General features: G+C 35.5%; 1 protein-coding gene across 9 annotated transcripts; it reads right to left on the reverse strand.

Annotated features, from left to right (window-relative positions):
- Positions 1-29: 29 nt before the first annotated feature.
- Positions 30-19,049, reverse strand: LOC129573833 (uncharacterized). Of its 9 annotated transcripts, none has more exons than XM_055454947.1 (7): positions 17,617-18,042; positions 16,158-16,233; positions 16,039-16,077; positions 8,493-8,545; positions 3,672-8,396; positions 1,425-3,604; positions 30-1,349 (listed from the first exon to the last, which is right to left on the reverse strand). In XM_055454947.1, the coding sequence occupies exons 6-7, from the start codon at positions 1,558-1,560 to the stop codon at positions 556-558; spliced, it is 930 nt and encodes a 309-aa protein (XP_055310922.1). In that variant the 5' UTR covers positions 1,561-3,604; positions 3,672-8,396; positions 8,493-8,545; positions 16,039-16,077; positions 16,158-16,233; positions 17,617-18,042; the 3' UTR covers positions 30-555. The 9 variants fall into 9 exon arrangements, with proteins under 9 accessions (XP_055310922.1, XP_055310925.1, XP_055310919.1 ...); XM_055454950.1 differs by adding an exon at positions 15,544-15,664 and having other exon boundaries at positions 1,425-8,396; positions 17,617-18,028; XM_055454944.1 differs by having other exon boundaries at positions 3,672-8,545; positions 17,617-19,049.
- Positions 19,050-20,229: the final 1,180 nt, after the last annotated feature.

Below are 20,229 nucleotides of genomic sequence, written 5' to 3' on the forward strand. Positions count from 1 at the left end.
AGCAAATGCACGTATTTTTTTTCAACAGATTTTGTTGCCAGAAACAGGTTTGTTTCCCAGGGAAATTTTTAGTTGCATTAATTTCCAACCTAATGTCAACAGCACCATTCACGAATGCTTCGTCCGACCGCGATGTGTCAAAAGCAAACAACACGTCGGATTGAAACTGTTTATAATCATTGGCGAACATATTTGTATTTTCCACTCCATTATAATAAACTGATTGAATTTTAGCATATGCCTCATATAGTTCTGAACGTGCAATTCGTACAATTAAACGTAAATTGTACATGCATTTCAGTTTGCATGGGTCGAACAAATGGTGCGATATACTCGAAAAAGTTATAAACGAATATTCAAAATTGTCATTTGCCTTCAATTTATTGAGGTAAGAAGTTCGTTCGCAAAGTGTTAAATGAATGTGTTAAAAAAGTTAAGTGATTCGAAAGCCGGCAAGCCGTATCACGGCTTTGCGAAATTAGCTGTTGGAAATTAGCCCATTCAGAAGTTCAATGCATTGGCCTGTGAATGAAAGCGTCAGGTCGGCTCACCATACTACCAGAACAGCAGTCCAGTGTAGACCAATGCAACATTTTCACCGTACTTCTTTTTTAAATAATCATAAAAAAATGAATACATTACTACTTTAGATAATTTTAGAACGCAAATTCCTACAATTATTGGTTTATTCATCATGATATGCGTTTTCTGCATTTCAATCGACACCAAATTTTCATCGAAAATTATGCATTTTTTAAAGTTGGGTCGGGCGATTAATGCTCTAGCATTTTTTTTCCACCCAGTCCATCTATTAATTAGCCTAATATCCGTGCGCAAACGCAGGTTCTCAAGTGTCTTTCCATATATGCAGTTATTCATTTTTTTATAATAGTCTTTGTCGAAATTACTTGTGGATTGAATACGGTGCTTTGTATTCAAATCTATGTAGGGCTTTAACCAAACTTTTTGCCTAAATTGAAGAATTCTGTGAACCTTCTTCAAAATTAAACCGTGTTTCAGCGCCAGTTTTAACATTGAAAGGTGAATGACGTAATTTTTCTTATCATTCAATGTTAATAAGAGCTTTTCATTTTTCATTATATGATCAAGTCTCCCGTGTTCGGCACAGAATGGGTAATCATTATGCGCATCGTGAATTTCGGGCGGATAATGTAAATCCACCTCGAATATGAACCCGGTCTCAGAATCGTCATTCAAGTCCATGATAGCTGCAGCATTTTTTCGCTCATCGGGTGTATTGAATTTCCGCTCGATTTCACTCTCGTTAAGCCATTCATAGCCTCCAATTGGCAGTCGTTTCGACATGGCATGGCCATAAAGGTTATTTACTGGTGAAAAAACAGTCATTTTAAACTAGGTCTATGCAAAATAAAACAAATAATGGTAAATGAAACAATATTTACCGTCCAAGTACATCAGGTATGATTTTTCTTTTGAAGGATCGAACTTTTCATCCATGTATTGATTATTTGCCCTCACAAATCTTTTATTGACCTGGCAAAGACCGCCCCTACTTCCTCTTTCGATAAACAATGGCATGTCCACATCGGTGAGGTCGAAGATGATGATGATGACGACGACGGCGACTGCGACGAGGACGACGACTGCGACGACGACGATTACGACGACGTCGGCGACGATGATGATGAGGCCGTTGTTGACGGCAGTGGTGAAGAAGAAGAAGAAGTTTTACCACCATCATCGCAAAAACGGAAAGTGGCCCGCGGTGGAAATAAAAAGGCTGCCGCCGTTATATACGAAAGCGATTAAATGGTGAATAAAAGTATATTAATAAATATACAATATTTTTTGCAACCATTTCATTCCAATAATTAATATACTTTTATTCACCAGCAACGGGCGAATGATCGTGCGGGGATGGGAATATGCCGAATCTGATTTCAAACTGATGTGGAAACGAGCATGATTACTTCAACACCAACATTTTTTTTTCATTCAAACATTTAATGATTCGAATCATTTAATCGTAGAATTTAAAGAAAATAAATCGGCATTCGGGCGTCGCATACAAGAATTTGATTTGATAAATAAAGGGTACACAACGATTAAAGAATTTTTAATTGCGGCCTTCGAACTTTATAAAGAGAAAGTGACTGAATCTATCGCCGAGCACAATTTAGTGAAAACGACGAGTTGTTTAATCGCTGATTTTGAGCGTTCTTTTATAATAAACGCTCAAAATGAAGTTTTGAGTGAAAAGCGCGATATGTATTTACCGACAAAAAACCGCGAAATCGATATAGCTAGTGATTTACGCGAACATTATGAAAATGACATTGTCCAATATTTGATTGATAAAGTTGAAGATGTGTTGATCGAAGGATCAGGTTTTACGGTTGATGACATAAAAATGCTGCGTGTTCAGGTTTTCAAACACGAGCCATTAGCCGGTTCGGGGCACATAAAGTTGCCAAAACAACTCAAAGACAAGCGATCCATTGTGAATTTGAAAAATACGAATAATGAGTGTTTTAAGTGGGCTATTTTATCAGCCCTACACCATGAAGAGGTGTACGCAAAAAATCGGAACAAAGTTAACAATGCCGCAAGCTATGCCAAATGGAAAGATGAATTGGATTTTGACGACATACAATTCCCGGTTGAAATCCGTGACATTGAAAAATTCATGCGGCGAAATGACCACATTGCCGTTAATGTATACTATTTTGATGGTGAAAAAAAGGCCATATGCCGACAGATAATGATGTTCACCGGTACAGTACAACACTCAGCGTTGGAGTACGCGCAATGCGAGCATTTTTTCATCGGCATCACGAGCACACATTGGCCATTCCAATATGTAATTATATTTTTTCTTTCATTTTATTTTCGCAGCAATTTGATTTAATTTATTTATTTCGTTTCAGCGAACGATGACAACGAAGCCTGTCTATTCGCCCGGAAACCAAGAAGCGGTCAATACGATTTCGTCATGTACCAGCCGGCCGAGGGGCAATATTTTCGACTTGCTGACGATTTCATGCGGAAAATTTCACCGACTGCGACGCGTGCTTCTCGAATATACAATTACCGGACAGCTGTAGACAATTCACAGACGACGTGGGAACAGATTTTCACCAGCATCGCCGGGGTAATGGATCCGTTCGCACGAGCTGATTTAAGGCAGTACAACACAACAACTAGAACTTAATGATTGATGTGTCTAATGCAATTAAGTGAAAGCCGAAAAAAAAATGTCGAATCAAAAAAAATGTGCCAACCAAGAATAATAGTTGTAAGCAGTTTTTATATTCCATGCGAATCATTTAATAAAAATAAGCCAAATTGGAGCGGATTTGCAAACTGCATAAAATGATTTTTTATTTCAATTCACATTATATTCAATTTGCTCGACGCACAATTATATGAGTCGAAAAAACTTCGAATTTTTCTTCTTCGGCGAAAAAGTGTTGGTGAATTGCGTAAATGGCATACGCTCCGCCGGGCATGCCGAGAATATCATTGACCATATGGCACATCACAATGCAGCCCTTTTTCAACCGATTCCACATGCGCCTGCCCGGCCCGCACGCACGACCCGGGGCAAACGGATCGGGCGAAGCTTTGGAAAAAATAAATAAAAATTAGTTGAAATTTATTTAAAGAAAATAAAAATCGCAAAAACTTACGCAAAATCGATGCCGAAGAACTTCAACACGTTCGAAATCCGAACGAATATCTCGTTGAGAAGATAATTCGCAAGAGAAAAGGGCAATTGTATGTGAAATGGTTAGGTTTCGGAGACGAGTTCAATTCATGGATTGCAGAGAGTGAATTAGTTGAATAAATTTATGTATGCCCATATATTTAAGCAAAAAAAAAAATTATTTTTAGTAACAATTTAGCTGCAGAACGATACGCACGTTAATTTTCGAAAAAATGAAACCGTGCTATTGCTATCGCTTGTATAATTTGCCCATGCCAGCTCAAACATTCGAGTATGCATTCAGTGGAAGCCTGTGCCGCATTAGCGAATTTCAAACAGTGGATAGAAGGCGTTATTGCCTCACGGTGTTCAACCTTTCTAATTACAAACATCTACATTTTCCACATTATGAATACAATATCCTCATCGCCAAATTAAATGATTGCCTGTCCACGCAAGCGAAATATGGGTCAAAAACATGTGGCAGTGCATTGTCTGTTAATCAACTTCCATTCGAAGGAGAATATAAAATCAAATTTGGGGTTCATCGACTGCAAATTGGACCGGTGTCTGCAGTTGGCCTTGTAAAGAGTGCACCATTCGTTTACAATGGCATAGTTTCTGACGACAGGCAAAAACAACAATTGACATGCGATTCAAAGTGGGATATTTGTATTTGTAAAACATGTCCGGTATTCAAGCGTTTAAATGACTTTGAAGCAGCTGCTTTGTCACGGATGCCTGTTGAAAACCGCAGGCCTATGAATGTGAACCTGTTTGAAGAAACGTAACTTTGCCAACGTTGCACACATGTTCGAATTATGCAATAAAATTTCGTTCAATGAAACACATAAAAATGTGGAAGTGGATTCATACGGATGCATGTCCATTTGTTGAAGAATATGGTGGGCTGAATAAATTGCGAAACTATTGTTTGGAATGCTTGAGTTTTGTTTTGCTTTTATCGAGTTCGGATTGGCGTCAAACTCGATACGTAAAACAGATATTAAGCACAGAAAATCGCAAGTTACGAACATTGCAGCAAAGCTGCATTAAACAAATCATTGAAAAAAATATCCAGTTCACACAACTGCCGGGCAATATAAAAAAAGAAATTCGTCACTTGAAAAATCAATAAAAAAAGATGAATAATTCCGAGTGTTTGGTGGGAATGAAACAACGCTTTGAAGAAACAATGAATTTGTTCAAACATAACGGGCTAGCGCATAAAGAGAAAATAGTTAAAGTTTATAACAATATCTATTTAGCGTCGGGCTCGTGGGCATTTAATAAGGCGACGCAAGTTAATATTGACATAAAACATTTTCAGAAAATAGTCAATTTAGCCCCGCAAGAGGTTGAAGTAGGGCAATTGCAAACTGCCGATGTCTATTCAATCAATTTGCATGATATTTATTGTGAAAATATTTATATGTACTTTGAGACATTAAATGAACTGTTTATGTTAAATAAAAGTGACAAAATTTTAATTATTTGTGCTGCCGGCATTTCGCGTTCATCGACCATTATCCTGGCATATTTGCTGAAACAGAAATTCACATTACACAATGCAATTAAATTTCTGTTAAGCAAACGAAGGCAAATAAGGCCGAATAATGGTTTTCTGCTTCAACTCCTTGAGTACGAAAAAAATTTGCAAATAAACGAATTGAAGTCTTTAGACCTAAATTCTTTGGAGCATTTATTTGCTTTTCTGCCCGAATACGAATGTTTGGCGGAAAGAGAGATAAAAATGAATAATAAAGCGCAGATAATACGAAAAAATGATGAATGGGAAAGGTTGTACTACCTTGGTTTCAGCAAAAAATGTTAAGAAAATGAAAAGAGTGACTTTCAATCCAACTGTCAGATCCTTTTTCTCCCACAACACTTTGCCCAGAACCTCCAGGTGCAGGATGTTCACAATTTGAACGAATCCAAGGAGCCGATATACCTCCATTTTGGAGGACGGCCAAAGGGGTCAAAGTAAGTAATGTGAATTTTATTTTACCTGTTTTGCTTTGTTTCAATTGTGTAAACATGAGTGTTTGAATATGTCTGTTGGGGCAAACACATGTGTGCAGCACACTGCTATTTTTAAAATTAAAGCGGTTATTGCAATTTTTTCAATTAAAGTGATACTAATTCTTGTTTTTTATTTGATTTTTATTTTCAGGAGCTGGATTGTGAAGCTCCTAACGCGGGAGCAAATTGCTTGTATGGATTCCAACACCCAAGACGTTTCGAAATCCGTCGGGCAAAGTTCGATGCAGGCGAAGAAACGAAAGGTTCCGTATCATTCTGAACAAATATCGGAAGAAGGGTGAGGGGAATACGCGATAATACTTCGCGTCAACTGTTGATAACTCAAAAGTTTAATCGAACGAATAACCTCTTGTTTTGCGCGATTCATTTACGAAGCGGGCTCGTATTCGACTAAATTGCAGCCCGAAACCATCGGCGGATTTTTCCGTTCAATTGAGGGGCTACGCAAGTACAGCCGAATATTTATGGGTCCGCTTCGCGATTGCACGACAATCGCGTGTTTGGAGCTGCTTGCAGCAAAGGTTACAGACATAATGTTTCCCAGCGGAGTGGGTAATCCCTTTGATTCATCGACAACAGACGAGCAAGTGGTTCAGATTTACAACACACTGCTTTGCCACATCATTTCTTCCGCGTCCATTTCATATCTCACTGCGCTAAATACGAAACACAAGAAAAAAGAAAAAATACATTCGGACAATTTCTGCGAAGAGCTGGCTACCTGTTTTGATAAGTTGGTCGAAACTTGCTTTTTTGATGCATTTGACGATCGAGATGATAGCGATTTGTTTGAAAAGCGCACTTTCAACTTTTTGGGGCAATCCGTAGAAATTCGCGGAAAGTCCCGCTGCCAAAAAGCGGAAAGCCGAACCGCTAAAACAAGTTGCTAAAAAAATGTGTCTGGAATTGGACCCGCCTCTCTCGGAACACTTTAAATTGCTTCCGCGCAAAAGCAATAAATGCCGTTATGTTTGCTGTTTATGCAACGAAGAAAAGGTGCACCAGCTCTGCAGATACTTGCAACGGAACGACCTTTATATCAAAGCGTGCGTCAAGTGTTTGGAAGCTGTTGGAAGCACAAATGAAAGCTGCAAATAACGCCTTCATTTATGCTTCCAAGAATCACCACAAAAGCTTATTGAATGTAAGTTAGTTTAAGCAAGGTGCCGTGAAAGGCAGACGATTGCTTTTGCGACCATCTGGCACTCCATATGCGGGTGGTGTGTTTTGGCAGTGCATCAGGACGCCAAATACGGGGTGAATGTGCTCATCGCGAGATGAGCTCATTTACCGCCGCCGAAAAAGGGAAATTTGAATGGACAGATGTTCGCATTGCGTTCATCTCGTCCAAATAGGGAAAAAGCAGTGAGTTCATCAAATGATGAGCTCACTTGCCAAAATCCGGGTTGAAAGCGTATATAAACGCGACCAATTCGTAGGTTAAGTCAGTGTTGTACGAGGGAATTCATTGTAAGCAGTTAACCTTCTTCTGCATAAAAAAAATCCAGCAAGAAAGCAATAGGAATTAAAGTGTCTTTTGAGAAGGAAAAAAGAAAGAGTTTTTTCATTCTTTGCTTTCGTAAACATTGGTCCTTCGACTGTGAGATAAATTTGCTGAAGTGATTTATTTTTGAAAAGCCGTTTTCTGAACTGAAACTACACCTCTTCTGGGTGTGGGCGCGCAGGAAAACGTATTTTTGGTACAGTAACTGTTCTCTGAACTCAAACCAGACCTCTTCCAGGTGTGGGCGCGCAGGAGAACATATTTTGCAAAGCAGAATAAAGGTTTAAAAAAAAGCAAAGAGGAGAGTTTTTTAGTTTGAAATAGTCTGCGAACGAACAGAAGCATTGTTCGATAACGAAGGCAACTTGAATCAAATATATATGAACGCAATTCAGTTCCGATTGAAAGGTCAAGTCATTGGAAAGTCACTAAAGTATCTTGCAGCGCCGAATACATTTACGGTCACGGAGACGGGCCAACGTGAGTTTATTGAAGTACATCTTAGACTTACTTACTTATTGTATTTTTAGATATTTTGATGTGCAATTTGTCAATATTTTCGTGTGAATATGATTGTTATAAATAAGAATTGTTTTAGTTATTGTTTAAACTTGTTGACTAAACCGTTTTAAAATTAAATTCATTCTTTAAATTAACCTTTGGAGAAACCAACCGTATTTCATTTTTGAGTCAAATTATTTGAGTATTCCAATTTAGGTATATTCAGAATACGTGGAAACTTGTTGTTCTCATCTGATTGTCAAGGGAAGCGATAATCGCTGTCACTTTAAATAAAGAAATTCTTGTTCAAGAAAAAATTCTTTCGTCGTTTTAATTTTGATTTAAACATTGGGGCCCGAAAAGGGACTTGACTAAATGAGAAGCAGAAAAATTTGTAGCAGAAGAATTTGACTGGACAAAACATAAAAGTGTTGTATTCGATTCCCGAAGAAAAGGATCAACCATGGAAACAGGAAACGGACTACCAACTTCAGCTCGAGGAAGACTGATAAAATTTGTGGAAGTTATGAAGGGAATTAGGAAATGGTTGCACCTCGTTGATCGATTCCCTTTTGAAAATTCGACCAAAATGGCTAGAAACGCCACAATGGTGATGTATGTCTTTCCTACGCTAGTGAGCCGGGGGATTAATACGTTCTATTTTATTAATTGTTTTAAAAAAAGGGAAACAAATTCAAAGTGTTTTCATTAAATCTTTAAACAACGAAGAATGGAAAATCATAAAATGCATACCCCATATTCGTTTGGCCTCCTATTGTCTCCTTACAATTCGATATATCTCTTATCTGAAATATTGAAAAATCACATTAAATATTTATTCAACTTTAGTCTATACTACACAGACAGCACTATTGGATAACCCTTGTCCAATTTTCAGGCAATATATCAATCCATCCATATTTTCGGACCACTTCACTCATATTGTCTTATTTTTTGGCCAACCCTACTACCATTATACATACTATTGTACATTTGGCACTTGGAGGTAAATTAGTATGAAGTTGGCCACAAAATGAGACAATATGAGTGAAGTTGTCCGAAAATATGGATGGATTGTCATATTGTCCGAAAAAGAGACACCTATTGGAAATTTTTCGTATCTGTGTAGCAAGATCGCTTCGCTCAGTTTCCTTGCTCCGCGTCCCAGATTAATTTTTTGAAATAAGGAATTCAACTAGCTAATTGATTTTGTCGCACAACTATGTATCGCAAACGGAATAGTTATTTAGTCGCTAAAATGGATTGCAGACATTGTCTGCCAGACAAAACCGGTAGTCAACAAAATAATTGTAGTCATGCTGGAATTCCAACAAAGTAAAATTAGATACAAAACCACCAAATATTTGCTTATTTCTTTCTCAACGAGATATAGTAAAGTTTGCAGCATGGCGAAATATGATTTTTTTAATCAAACATATCTAATTTAGCACACCGCACTTGAACTTATTCCCTGAACATGAGATATCCATTTAAGGATAGTTCTGATTCAACACACACACAAGAATTGTTGAATGGAATAAAGACAAATTGTACAATGGTCAGGGAACATATATGCCATTAATTGAAGAAATTGATGATGGAAAAATGCTCGTTCATAGTGTTTGAAAGAGCAAAACAAAGAGCCGAAATTAAGAATGCGCCTTTGTTTATTCTTTCAATATTCCAACCTCTGATTTGGTTTGAAACTAAAGTAAATAACCCAATTCCAAATTAGGAGACTGCAACAATGTAGCTAGAAGTGTAAACAAAGAACATGAAAATGAAAGGAAAAGAGCTTTAAATAAAGCGCCTTTGTTTATACTTCCAAGTTATAAGAAGCCCGCCTCAAAAACACATGTTAGAAATTCGTGCATCCTTCTATAAATAAGTCTCCAAATAGGAGGAGTTTACGGTCACTGCCAAGTTTATACAAAAATAGAACGTATATGCAGATTGCGTTCAAGGTTCAAACCCAAATAAAAGGAAAATGCAATTTTGGGAAAAACAATGCAATTATCGTAAATCAGGAATGTAAAAATAAATGCAAACTGTAAACACCTCAGCGAGACCATTTCTGGAAATGGAGCCAAATGCACGAAATATTATAAAAGCAGAGTAAAAATAGATACTAGCCAGTTGAGCTGTAATATCTAGTAGAGCAGAAATTGATCAGTTTAACTCGAACTAAGTCAAGAGCAAGGTCTCTTTTTTATCAATGTGAAAATTTTGTGCTAAATAAAAAGCAAATAAAATTGTGAAAAGTTTGTAATAAATAAAAAGTTTGTTTGAATAAATAAAACATTCACGGTTTTATTCATTGGCGCCCGAAGAAGGACATGATGAGTGCATAAGAATTAGTGATAGTGAGAAAAAAAGTTGAATTGAGAAAATTATCGCTTTGTAAAATTCTTTAATTTTACAAAGTTGAGCGAGAATTTGTCTGAACTCAAATCAGTCAAAGTTAATTGCACGAGCGCGAAGAATTTCAAATTCGAACTCAAATCGTTGCAATCTTTGCTGAGCGCGAAGGGCAAATTTCGAATTTAGTTTTCAATTGAATTACATTCTTGAAAAAATATGAGTGAAAAGACCTTAAAGCCAAAAAGAGGCAAGAAAAATAAGTGCTCATTATGTTCAGCAAAAGAAACAATTACGCAAGTTAGCAATGAAAATAAAAATCTGCGAATGAAGATTGAAAAATTGAAAAAAGAAATGAACGTATTAAAAACATTTCTATAAAAAATCTCAATCAAGAAGTTAATAATTTAACAAGAGAATTCTGGGATCTTGATTCCTACACAACGCTCAACTTCGAGAGGCATGTTGATGCTATAAAAAAAGTTAATGAAAATTTGAATCTATTATTAAAATTCACAAAGGATATGTTTGACAATTCGGATTATGGTAAAAAAGTAATCGAATTCGGTGAAAGTTACCAAGTACTTCAGAACAAGACATTTCACAACCAAGTACTTCCCAAAAGTGTATAAGAAGATCAGAACAGTTAAATAATACACCGTATACGTCTCCTAGCTATTCACCACCTTGGTCACCATCAGGAAAAACAAGTGAAAAAAATTTAAATACGCCGTATACGTCTCCAAATTACTCATCGAATTACTCATCACCTCGTTCACCAACTTCTAACCAATCAATTCGTTCTTATTTAAAGTCAATGTGTTCAGAACCATATTCACCGGGAGATTCGCCTGTCATGATCAGTTCACCAGAACATTCTAGTTCGGATTCAGACATCAATTTGCCAATAGACCCGGTAGTTCCACGATATAGGGTGTTTAAATCAAACCACCCAGGAATTAAAGAAGTCATTGAACTTTGTGAATATTAAAAAGGTGGAGTGCAAAATAAAGTTCAAGGTATTTGAAGGACTTGAACATACAATAATAATTGATTTGTGGTGTGATGAGAAACTAAGTGATTCTGATGACTCTAATGAAAGTGTGAGTTCCAGTGTGTATACTAATCAAAGTATAGATTCAATTGACTTGTTGTGTAATGAAGAACTGAGTGATTCCAGCTCAGAATAAAAATTTAAAAGAAAAAGGGGTCACAAAAATGGAGAAATTAAATACCCATTTTGACAAACTGCAAAACATCAAAGCAGAAATATCCGATCCCAGTTATATAAAAGAAGCCTCATTACTTAATCTAAAGTTAAAAATAACTGAAGTGGAAAGTATCACTAAAACAATAACCGATGCCTGGGACAAGACACCACCAGAGGATGTTCCTGACGACCCAGAATGGCTTACAAAAAGGGAAGAAGCAGTGAACCTAAAAACCGAAATCGAAACACCCATTAAGGCAAGAATAAAGGAATTAGAAGAAGTAGAGGCGGCTGCTGAACTTGCAGGTAAACAAGCTATTAAAACTGAACAAACTAGGAAAGCCATTCAGGAATTAACCGAAATTTCCAATCAAATAAAAAACATCAACAGTACATTTACTGATGATGTAATTGGAACTTCAACAAGGTCGGTTTTGGAACCAAAGTTAGAATCTATCGAAAAATTAAAAGAAACGTATACTGCAAGATATAAAGAATTAATGAAAAAAGAATTAGATGAGGATCAATTAACAGCACTGAATGCAGAAAAAATCAATATTATCAGCCAGGCCAATAGTTTGATAAACCTAATGGAAGCCAAAATTCGTCAGCTCACCATCGAAGATCAAAGATTAATTATTAAACAAGAAACTGAGGCTAAAACTAAAGCTTAATAGGAAAGAGATGAAAAGAATCAATTGTAAGAGGCAGAAATAATAGCTCGAAATAATGCTTTAAAATTAGCAAAAGATTTACAAAAACAAATTGATGAATTAAAAAAGCCATCAGATTTGTTTAAATACATAAATAAATCACGGTTTTATTCAATTGCGTTGGCGTAAGCGCAACGCGTGTGCGCAATGCAATTGTCGCATACTGCAAATTATGATAACAATTAATAAAGTCATTCCAGCGTAATACCTCAAACCATACAGACGTGACTTTGTTTTCACTCTTACATTCCAGTAATATATATCACTCTCCGCCCGGTAAGTAACCTGATACCGAATATGGCGAGTCGACACGAGGGCAAGAGAGTGAGAGTGAGACAAGTGAAATAATTTGTGCTTGAAAAAAAAGTGATTTTTGTAAATTTGAAGAAGTGAGTGGAAAATTTTAATTTTAAAATGGGTCTTTTTGGCTCAAAAGAAGCGCCATTGACGGCAGAGAACAATAGAGGCCTCATGAAGGGCAATATAATCAACAACGGAATTATCAAACAAATGAATGAAAACGTGCGCGAGCTCGAACTTATTTTTTACATGATTATCATTCTAATAATAATTATCATCGTGATTTAGGCATTTAAAAGAGTAGCGAAAAATGCGGTAAGAAGTGCAGAACAAGAAAGAAGAATTGAAGACTTGATTTTGCGGAATATGCAAAATGCAAACGCAAATGCACAAGTTTGAGAAAAAAAGTGAATTGTGAAAAGAAATCAATTGCAAATTTCGATAAAAAAACTGAATCATCGAACAATTTGAATACTTTTCTTTCAACGAAAAATTTACATTTCTATAAACTAAGTGATATTTTTTTTTATTGCAAAAATGTCGAATCGCCCGAGATTTACATTGCCACGGACATTGGAATTGTTAGAGCTGGTGCAAAGTGAAATCCGAGAAACGGAAAACGAACTCAGAAATACACGTAATACAATGCGCATAATGAATTTAAACGAGAAACTTGTTTTTTGCGCACATTCTTACGTGTGGTTCTTGGCGATTTAGCAAACCCGAGAATGCGTGAATATTTCTCATGAGAAAATGCTGACAAAAGCAAAAGTGAAATAAAAATGAAACGACGCATAAATGAAAAATGAATCCAGTAAGCGATATTTTAATTACCACCAACACAATTCATATGACAGACATCGAATATAAAAATCATATTGAAACACAAGTGAGGTGTATAGCAAAGCGAAATTATGTGAAAAAAATCATAACTCGTCGACAATTTTATTATGTGGTGGAACATTCAACAAAAAAAGTGCTAACGATAAAATTCACTTCGAATGCGAATTTGATCCAGGACATTGTGCAAAAATACGTCGACGCAGCATTGAAATCGTATCAGCAGAAAACGGTTGTGTTTCATTTTCCTTTTAATATTTCAACAATCAATAAGTTGTTTGAAAGCTCAAAAACAAAATATCATGCAATTGACAAATCCCAAATATCAACGGCTCAAGCCTCATCATTGCAAACCTCCAGAAGAGAAGTTGAGAAATTATACAATTCACTAGACGATCAACTAAAAGATCGAATCCTCACATTAACAATAGAAGAACAAACTGAATGGATCAAACAAAACCAGAGTGAAAAGGAGAAAGCAGAAAAGGATAGAGATGAGAATCACCGTCTATATACCGAAGAACAAAAAGAGAAGGGAAAACTGGCGAACCAGTTGGATGACTTGAGGAAAAAGTTGGAAGAATTGCAAGCGCAACCAAAAACTTCCAATACAGCTAGTCTTGTTGCGGCTCCACAGCTGCAAAAAAAGGCAGAAGATGGAAGGGAAGCCGCAACACGACAACAACAAGAGGCTGAAAGCTACCGCAATCAGCAAGGTAATGACATTGAAAATTTTAAAAAAGATTTAGAAAGATTGATGAACCAAGCAAAAACCGCTAGAGACTTGAGTTCAGCCATATCTAGCCTAGAGCAGAAGTTTGAAAATCAAGTATTGGATCAAGATGGTCAAGAAGGAGCGGCCGCTTTTAATGATGGAAGCGGAATTGTTGGTGCACCCAAGAAGAAAACGGGTAATATTGTCCAGCTTAAAATCGATACAATCGGCCTTCCGTATTCAATTGGGAGAACTTACAGAATGGACTTCGTTCAAAGATTTCTTCGAATACCTAATTGACAAAAATGACAGTTTATCCGACACTGTCAAATTCCACCAACTTAAAAGCCACCTCAAGGGTACAGCACTAGACACCATACGAGGATACCAGTTAACCTGACAAAATTATCAACCGGCCTGGGAGGATTTAAAAAAAAGGTTCGACCATAAGGAAGAAATGATACAAGAATACATTAGAAAATTTTTAGAAGTTGGTGCTATTCAACGGCCAACGTTTTTTAAGCTACGCGCCATTGTTGATGGAACAAATCAGATGCTGCGGGCAATCGAATAGATGTGTGCGTAGATTTCGAACCGTGAATGTTATTGGAACAAAACAATCGCACAAGAGGAACTCTCATTAGTTACTTTCAACTGAAATTGCATTTCCTTGAAAAAGAGATGGAAGACTATGATAACGAATGTCAACAAAACTGATGAACTCAAAAAAAAAATCGAAACAAAATGATGTATAAGCAGAACAAATTAAAACCGGCAAGAAAAGTAGACTATTACCACGTACTTTTAAGTTTTGTGAAAACGCATCTCTTACAAAAATTGTTAAAAGACTTAAACAACCCGGCTTTAAATACGGTATTAAGCTATCTTGAGACAAAAATCGTATACCTATTGAAACACATTCATGATTGATTAAGTTGTTAAACCAAATAAACGATTTTAACGATATCGTTATTATTTATGTTAAAGATGTGTCATTTACTAGTTTATTACTGAAATATGATTCAAGAGAAAAGACAATTTGAATTGAGCAAGAGTATATAATACCAACCGTGTTATGTATTGTAAAAAAAAAAGTTTTAAGTGAATTGTATTATAAATTGACAACATAAGTATATATTTTCTCCAAATTCTAATCCTTTTTCTCTTTTTTTTTGCCAGACCGACATTTTTGCATTCTCAATACATCTCACATCGAATATTCGAATTTTTCACGTTTATTTCAGATGAATTCATCATTGGCATTCGTTATCGTATACCCGCCCTTGAAGGCGAGATGGTGGAATTTGAAGTTGATTATTACGATGGTCGAACAAATGAAACGAAAAAATTCCACGAAATAATGTCACAATAACAAAACAAGAAACGCAAAATCAAAGAGACTTGGCAAATTGTTGCAAAGGCAAAATCGGCATGCGCGAAACATAAAACAGCAGAAATGACGAAACAAGCAATCAAATAACGTGATTTGCGAGCAAATGAAATCAGCAAAAAAAGCACAATGAAGAGAAGTTCACACGCATGAAGTGAATGAAGAGGAACACAGGAATGACACACACACACACAGCAGTCTTTAGTATTGGATCTATTCTCGATTAAGACTCTAAAAGCATATACATTTATATGTGCATTGATTCACTTTCTACATACCAAATTTACTGCATTCGATATTGTTTGAAATCAAACTAAAACCAATTCAAATTCGTATCGAAAGTGGCAATTTCAATTAATTACTTGATGATTCACTCCAGTTCATGACTATTTAAATGCACTAATCATTGGTTATTAGCAATTCTATGAGTGAGATTGAGAGTAGTATATGTTTTTTTATGACAACTTATATTTCAATAAAGTAGAGTATGTTCCACTCGTGGCTTTTGGTAATTTTTTACTTTAATGACAAAAAATACTAAATGGGTATCTTCGCAAAATTTGTTGGTCTTATCAAACTGTGCAACTTTACAGAGGAGAGTTATCGTTTATTTGTTGAAATGAATCAATTATTTCAAGATTTGCTCACCGCTTGGAGACATACTCTACTTATTTCAATACAAAACGTTTGAAACATACACCATTTTCAATCTCACCCACAGAATTCGAGCCTCCACGAAATTTTGTTCTATTCAAAAACTTTCCCCAAATTACCTCAGACATCTGGAAAAAAAACCTCTTGCATCACAGCATCTGAAAAAGCAGAAAAATATTGAAATTATTTCAAGTTTATTTTTAAATTAAGATTTAAATGAAAATATTCGAAAAAATACCTGAGTTTTTCAAATTTGTTCCCAGTAATCAACCGCCGTCAATATCAAACGATCGTCCTGTTGTGTTATCGAGTTCCTTGAAATTGAAAAAAAAAATCTAGCATTAAATTACAATCAACGATGTGTGAAAGAAAAATATTTAAATTCGTTATTTGATCAATCATATAATTTATCCTCCAGAAATGTTTTTTATGGTCCATGACTGTTTTAGATAGTCTTTTAGAGCTTTAGAAAAAATCACTTGAATTTTTATCAACAAATTGTCCAGAGTTCATAGTTTAGAGCTTCAATTCGTAGATGGACGATTTTATAGCCAATTGCAATAAGTAGTGATTTTATTCAATAAACGTAGGAAAAAGTTTCGGTTCAATTGTGGAAGATTGAAATTGGATGTCGAATTTCTTACAATCGGCCATATTTAACATAATCGCTCATCATTGAACAACTGAGGAAACAGAAGAAAAAAAAATTGAATTTGTTGGTTCAAACTCCATAGAAAATTCGCGCTCGAGCATAGTAAGCGTCGACACTAAGAACGGTTGGTCTGACGCTCTGCGTATACAGTATAAGGCAAAACAACACTACTACATGCGCGCGTTGCTTCAACACACACAGTTCGTTATAGTGGCCGCGCTCGAAGAGTGTGCAAAGAAGAAATGATACATACGTACGACACTCATCTGACACCTCGTCACACAGATCGTTCTCATATAAGAGCGCCTTATGTATGTATTATTTTCCCTTTGCACACTCTTCGAGCGCGGCCACTATAACGAACTGTTGGTGACGAAGCGTCGCAAAAATAGTGGCGGAATTATGAAAATATTTCACATTTAGAATGAAAAAAATGATCTGAATCGTGAAATGATCAAATCCAAATGATTTAAATCTCGATAAGAATTTTTTTATTTTGAATGCTATGAATTTTCCCAATGAAATGGTTTGTTGTTAACTCTCCATTTTTGATCACAAAACTCGTGAAAATCCAAAAAAAAATCTCCTATCGAGATTTAAAAAACAATAAAATTGGATTGTTTAAGCATACACACTTTGAATTTCGAAGTTGTTCTATTTATTTAGCTTTTTTAGAAACATTTGAACGCAGTGAGCTATACCGTCTGATCAGTGAGTGCAGATTTACTCAATCGGCGTTTGAGTGAAAAGAAGTTGATACACACCGAGAAATAAGTATAGATTTTCAAACGATTTTTTTTTCCGAAAACCATACAAAAATTAAGTTGTCTCAACCAAACATTTTTTTCTCCTCTCAAAGCAAAGAAATGTTTAAATCAAAAACCTGTATTTATTTTTCTGTGTGTTTACATAAACTTTAACTATGTCAGTCGTAGCGGTTTTTTTTCTAATCAACTCATTGCCTCTCGGGCCTTCGATTTTTCATCCAATGCAAATATGCCGATTTGAAATGAGTTAAATATGATTCTGGCTTAAAAAAACTTACGCGCAGTAACGGCCGAGCTTACTCCTATTTATAATCCAGCTCCAAAAAACAAAGTGCACTTCACTCTTTTTTACAAAACTTTATGATGCTTCGTCATTTTATTAGTAATTTATATATATTTAAATTTTGAACTACACTACGCAGTATATAACAACCAAAAAAAAAATATACATATATATATCCACTTATATGTCACATCTGCCACGTCTTACGTATAGCATGGCCGTCGACCGTTCCACATGGTTGAAAAAAAATTATTTTGTTCGTTGTTCGATTCGAATTTTTTTAACATTGTATTTTCTAATGAAAAACACTTTTTCCGAGCCAAACAAACGAACAAAATAATTTTTTTTCAACCATATGGAACTGTTCACAGTCAAAATTTCTTGCGTAACCACCGAACTGGTAAAGAGACGATTCTATACTGTATGTCAAAGTGAGAATCTATGTCTACTCTAGCGACATTTCAACGACAAACACAAATACCCATCACTAACACATTCTCACATTGACAATATTCGGTCTTGATCCCACATAGAATTGCGTTGCTCATGTGTGTTTATGAGAAGCTGTGCGTAGACATGTCATACACATGTGTGCACTGGATTTATTTTTTCTGTTCTTTCTATTTTTTCTGTTACTCGCGATATATTTGTTAGTTTCTATAATGTAACATATGTATATGAATATGGCTCTAACATAGGCGTTCGTATCTTCGTATTTTACTTTCGCTTCACCACGATCCGAAACCCGAACAAACAAACGCACTTATCTCATTTCCTTGTGTTTGTGTTTTATTCGTATTATTTTTTTTTCAGCTCACACTAACGAGCTCGTTTTTGGTGGAATAAATGAAACGAACCAAACGACATTTTTTGTGACTTTCGTCGCAGCAATCTCATCTATTCTCATTTATCACATGTTGCATTCAAAATACATTTCAGTGATTTCATATTCACTCGATTCGACGAAATCGTTTCGTTTTTTTTTTTTAGAATTTGGCGATTTCGTTTGGAAAAACTCTGTAATTTAATGAGTCTGCTGATGAACATTACGTTCAATTTGTACGATTAAAATAATGAAAAAATGACTCTTGGGCTGTCTTATCGCGCGTCTGGAGAGTGAATTGTATGTTCTTTATCTAAAAATAAACTCACAAACGATAATACGCTATAGCAAAAAAAACATATTTCATGCGTTTTTAAATCAAGCCTCTGTAAATGTGTATTTTGAATTGGATTCGTGTCAATTTTTTTGTTTAGTTTTCAGAAAAAAAAGTCTGTTTGTAGACACGAATCGTAGAATGTATTGTTTTTCAGTCGAGCTAAATGAGTCTTCATCACTTCTTGGCTCAGAAAAATTCAAACCAATAAGGAATTCACTGTTTTCACAAACACAGAAAGAGAGAACGACATGCAAAGCTAAAATGATGAACACTTTTCGACATGCATGAAATTGAAAATGTTCATTTTGTTCAAATTTTAACCTTCCGTCTCATTCAGAGAACGCATTGTGTGCACGCACACATAGCCTACTCAAATGCAGTTGCATTGGGCTCACACAGATGCTATTTTGTAAGTGTGTTTGTTACACACTCACTCTGACTCACACATACAGACCGCTGCCAACGTAATATATTTATATAGGATTGCTGCCTGCATAGCATGCCGGCTGATAGAAATTTGGTTTTGTTCATTACATAGTATATAAAGAAACCGTTGGAATGTATATATATATCCCATGACGATGTATAAGTTCTAAACCCGTATAAATAGAATGGTGCATATATTTGTAACATATATACTAACTTGAGTGCACACCAGAGCCATGAAACCGAACTGTCAAACTACAACGGGGACCGCGTAGTCGGTTGTCATTCGTTGCGGAACGCGCTAAAAGTATGCATAAGTACATGAGTACATATTTCAAGCATTCTGGTTAAAAAATATTTCAATTATTTATAAAAATATACCTAGTGTATTAATATGAAAACCCATTTTTAATAACATTTTAGAAACGTTTGAAAAAATACCGAAAAAGAATATGAACTTTCTTTTTTTTTGCTCAGAAATTCTTTGCTAACATTTTTCTTGTTTTTGATTGACAAAGTGAGGTTAAGTATCTACTGACATGTTCAATGTGTAGAACAAATTTGTGCACTCGGTGGAACAAAGCCATTGTGTGTTTAAGGAGCCACTTTATTCCCATGGCTCCTGAAACACATTTTCAAGCTCACTTTGTAGGAAGCGAACGTAAAAAATGAGAAAATTGAATTAATTGATTTCAAAATTCATTTGAACATCAGCAAATCTAAAGAAAACTTAGATAAATATGTTCATGTTGGAAACATTTTTCTAAATTTGATAATGTGGATGTGTCATCCAAATCATTCATTGCATTTAAATAGGAAATAAAGAAACAACATAATTTTACACAAATATTCATTTTCCACTTGATTTTATCATTTTTATTCACTCCATGAATAATATACGTTCACGAAAATACGTTGTCTTTTTCAATAGTTCAAATTCAACGAGTCGTTCTACGAAGGTGCACTTAAGACTGTCTGGCGTGTATTTAATTTGTACTTTATTCTGACAGCCGCGTTGTAAT

Source organism: Sitodiplosis mosellana, unplaced genomic scaffold (genome assembly GCF_009176505.1).
Source record: "Sitodiplosis mosellana isolate CC-2019 unplaced genomic scaffold, AAFC_SMos_1.0 Smas_scaffold_6117, whole genome shotgun sequence".
Lineage (NCBI taxonomy): Eukaryota > Metazoa > Arthropoda > Insecta > Diptera > Cecidomyiidae > Sitodiplosis > Sitodiplosis mosellana.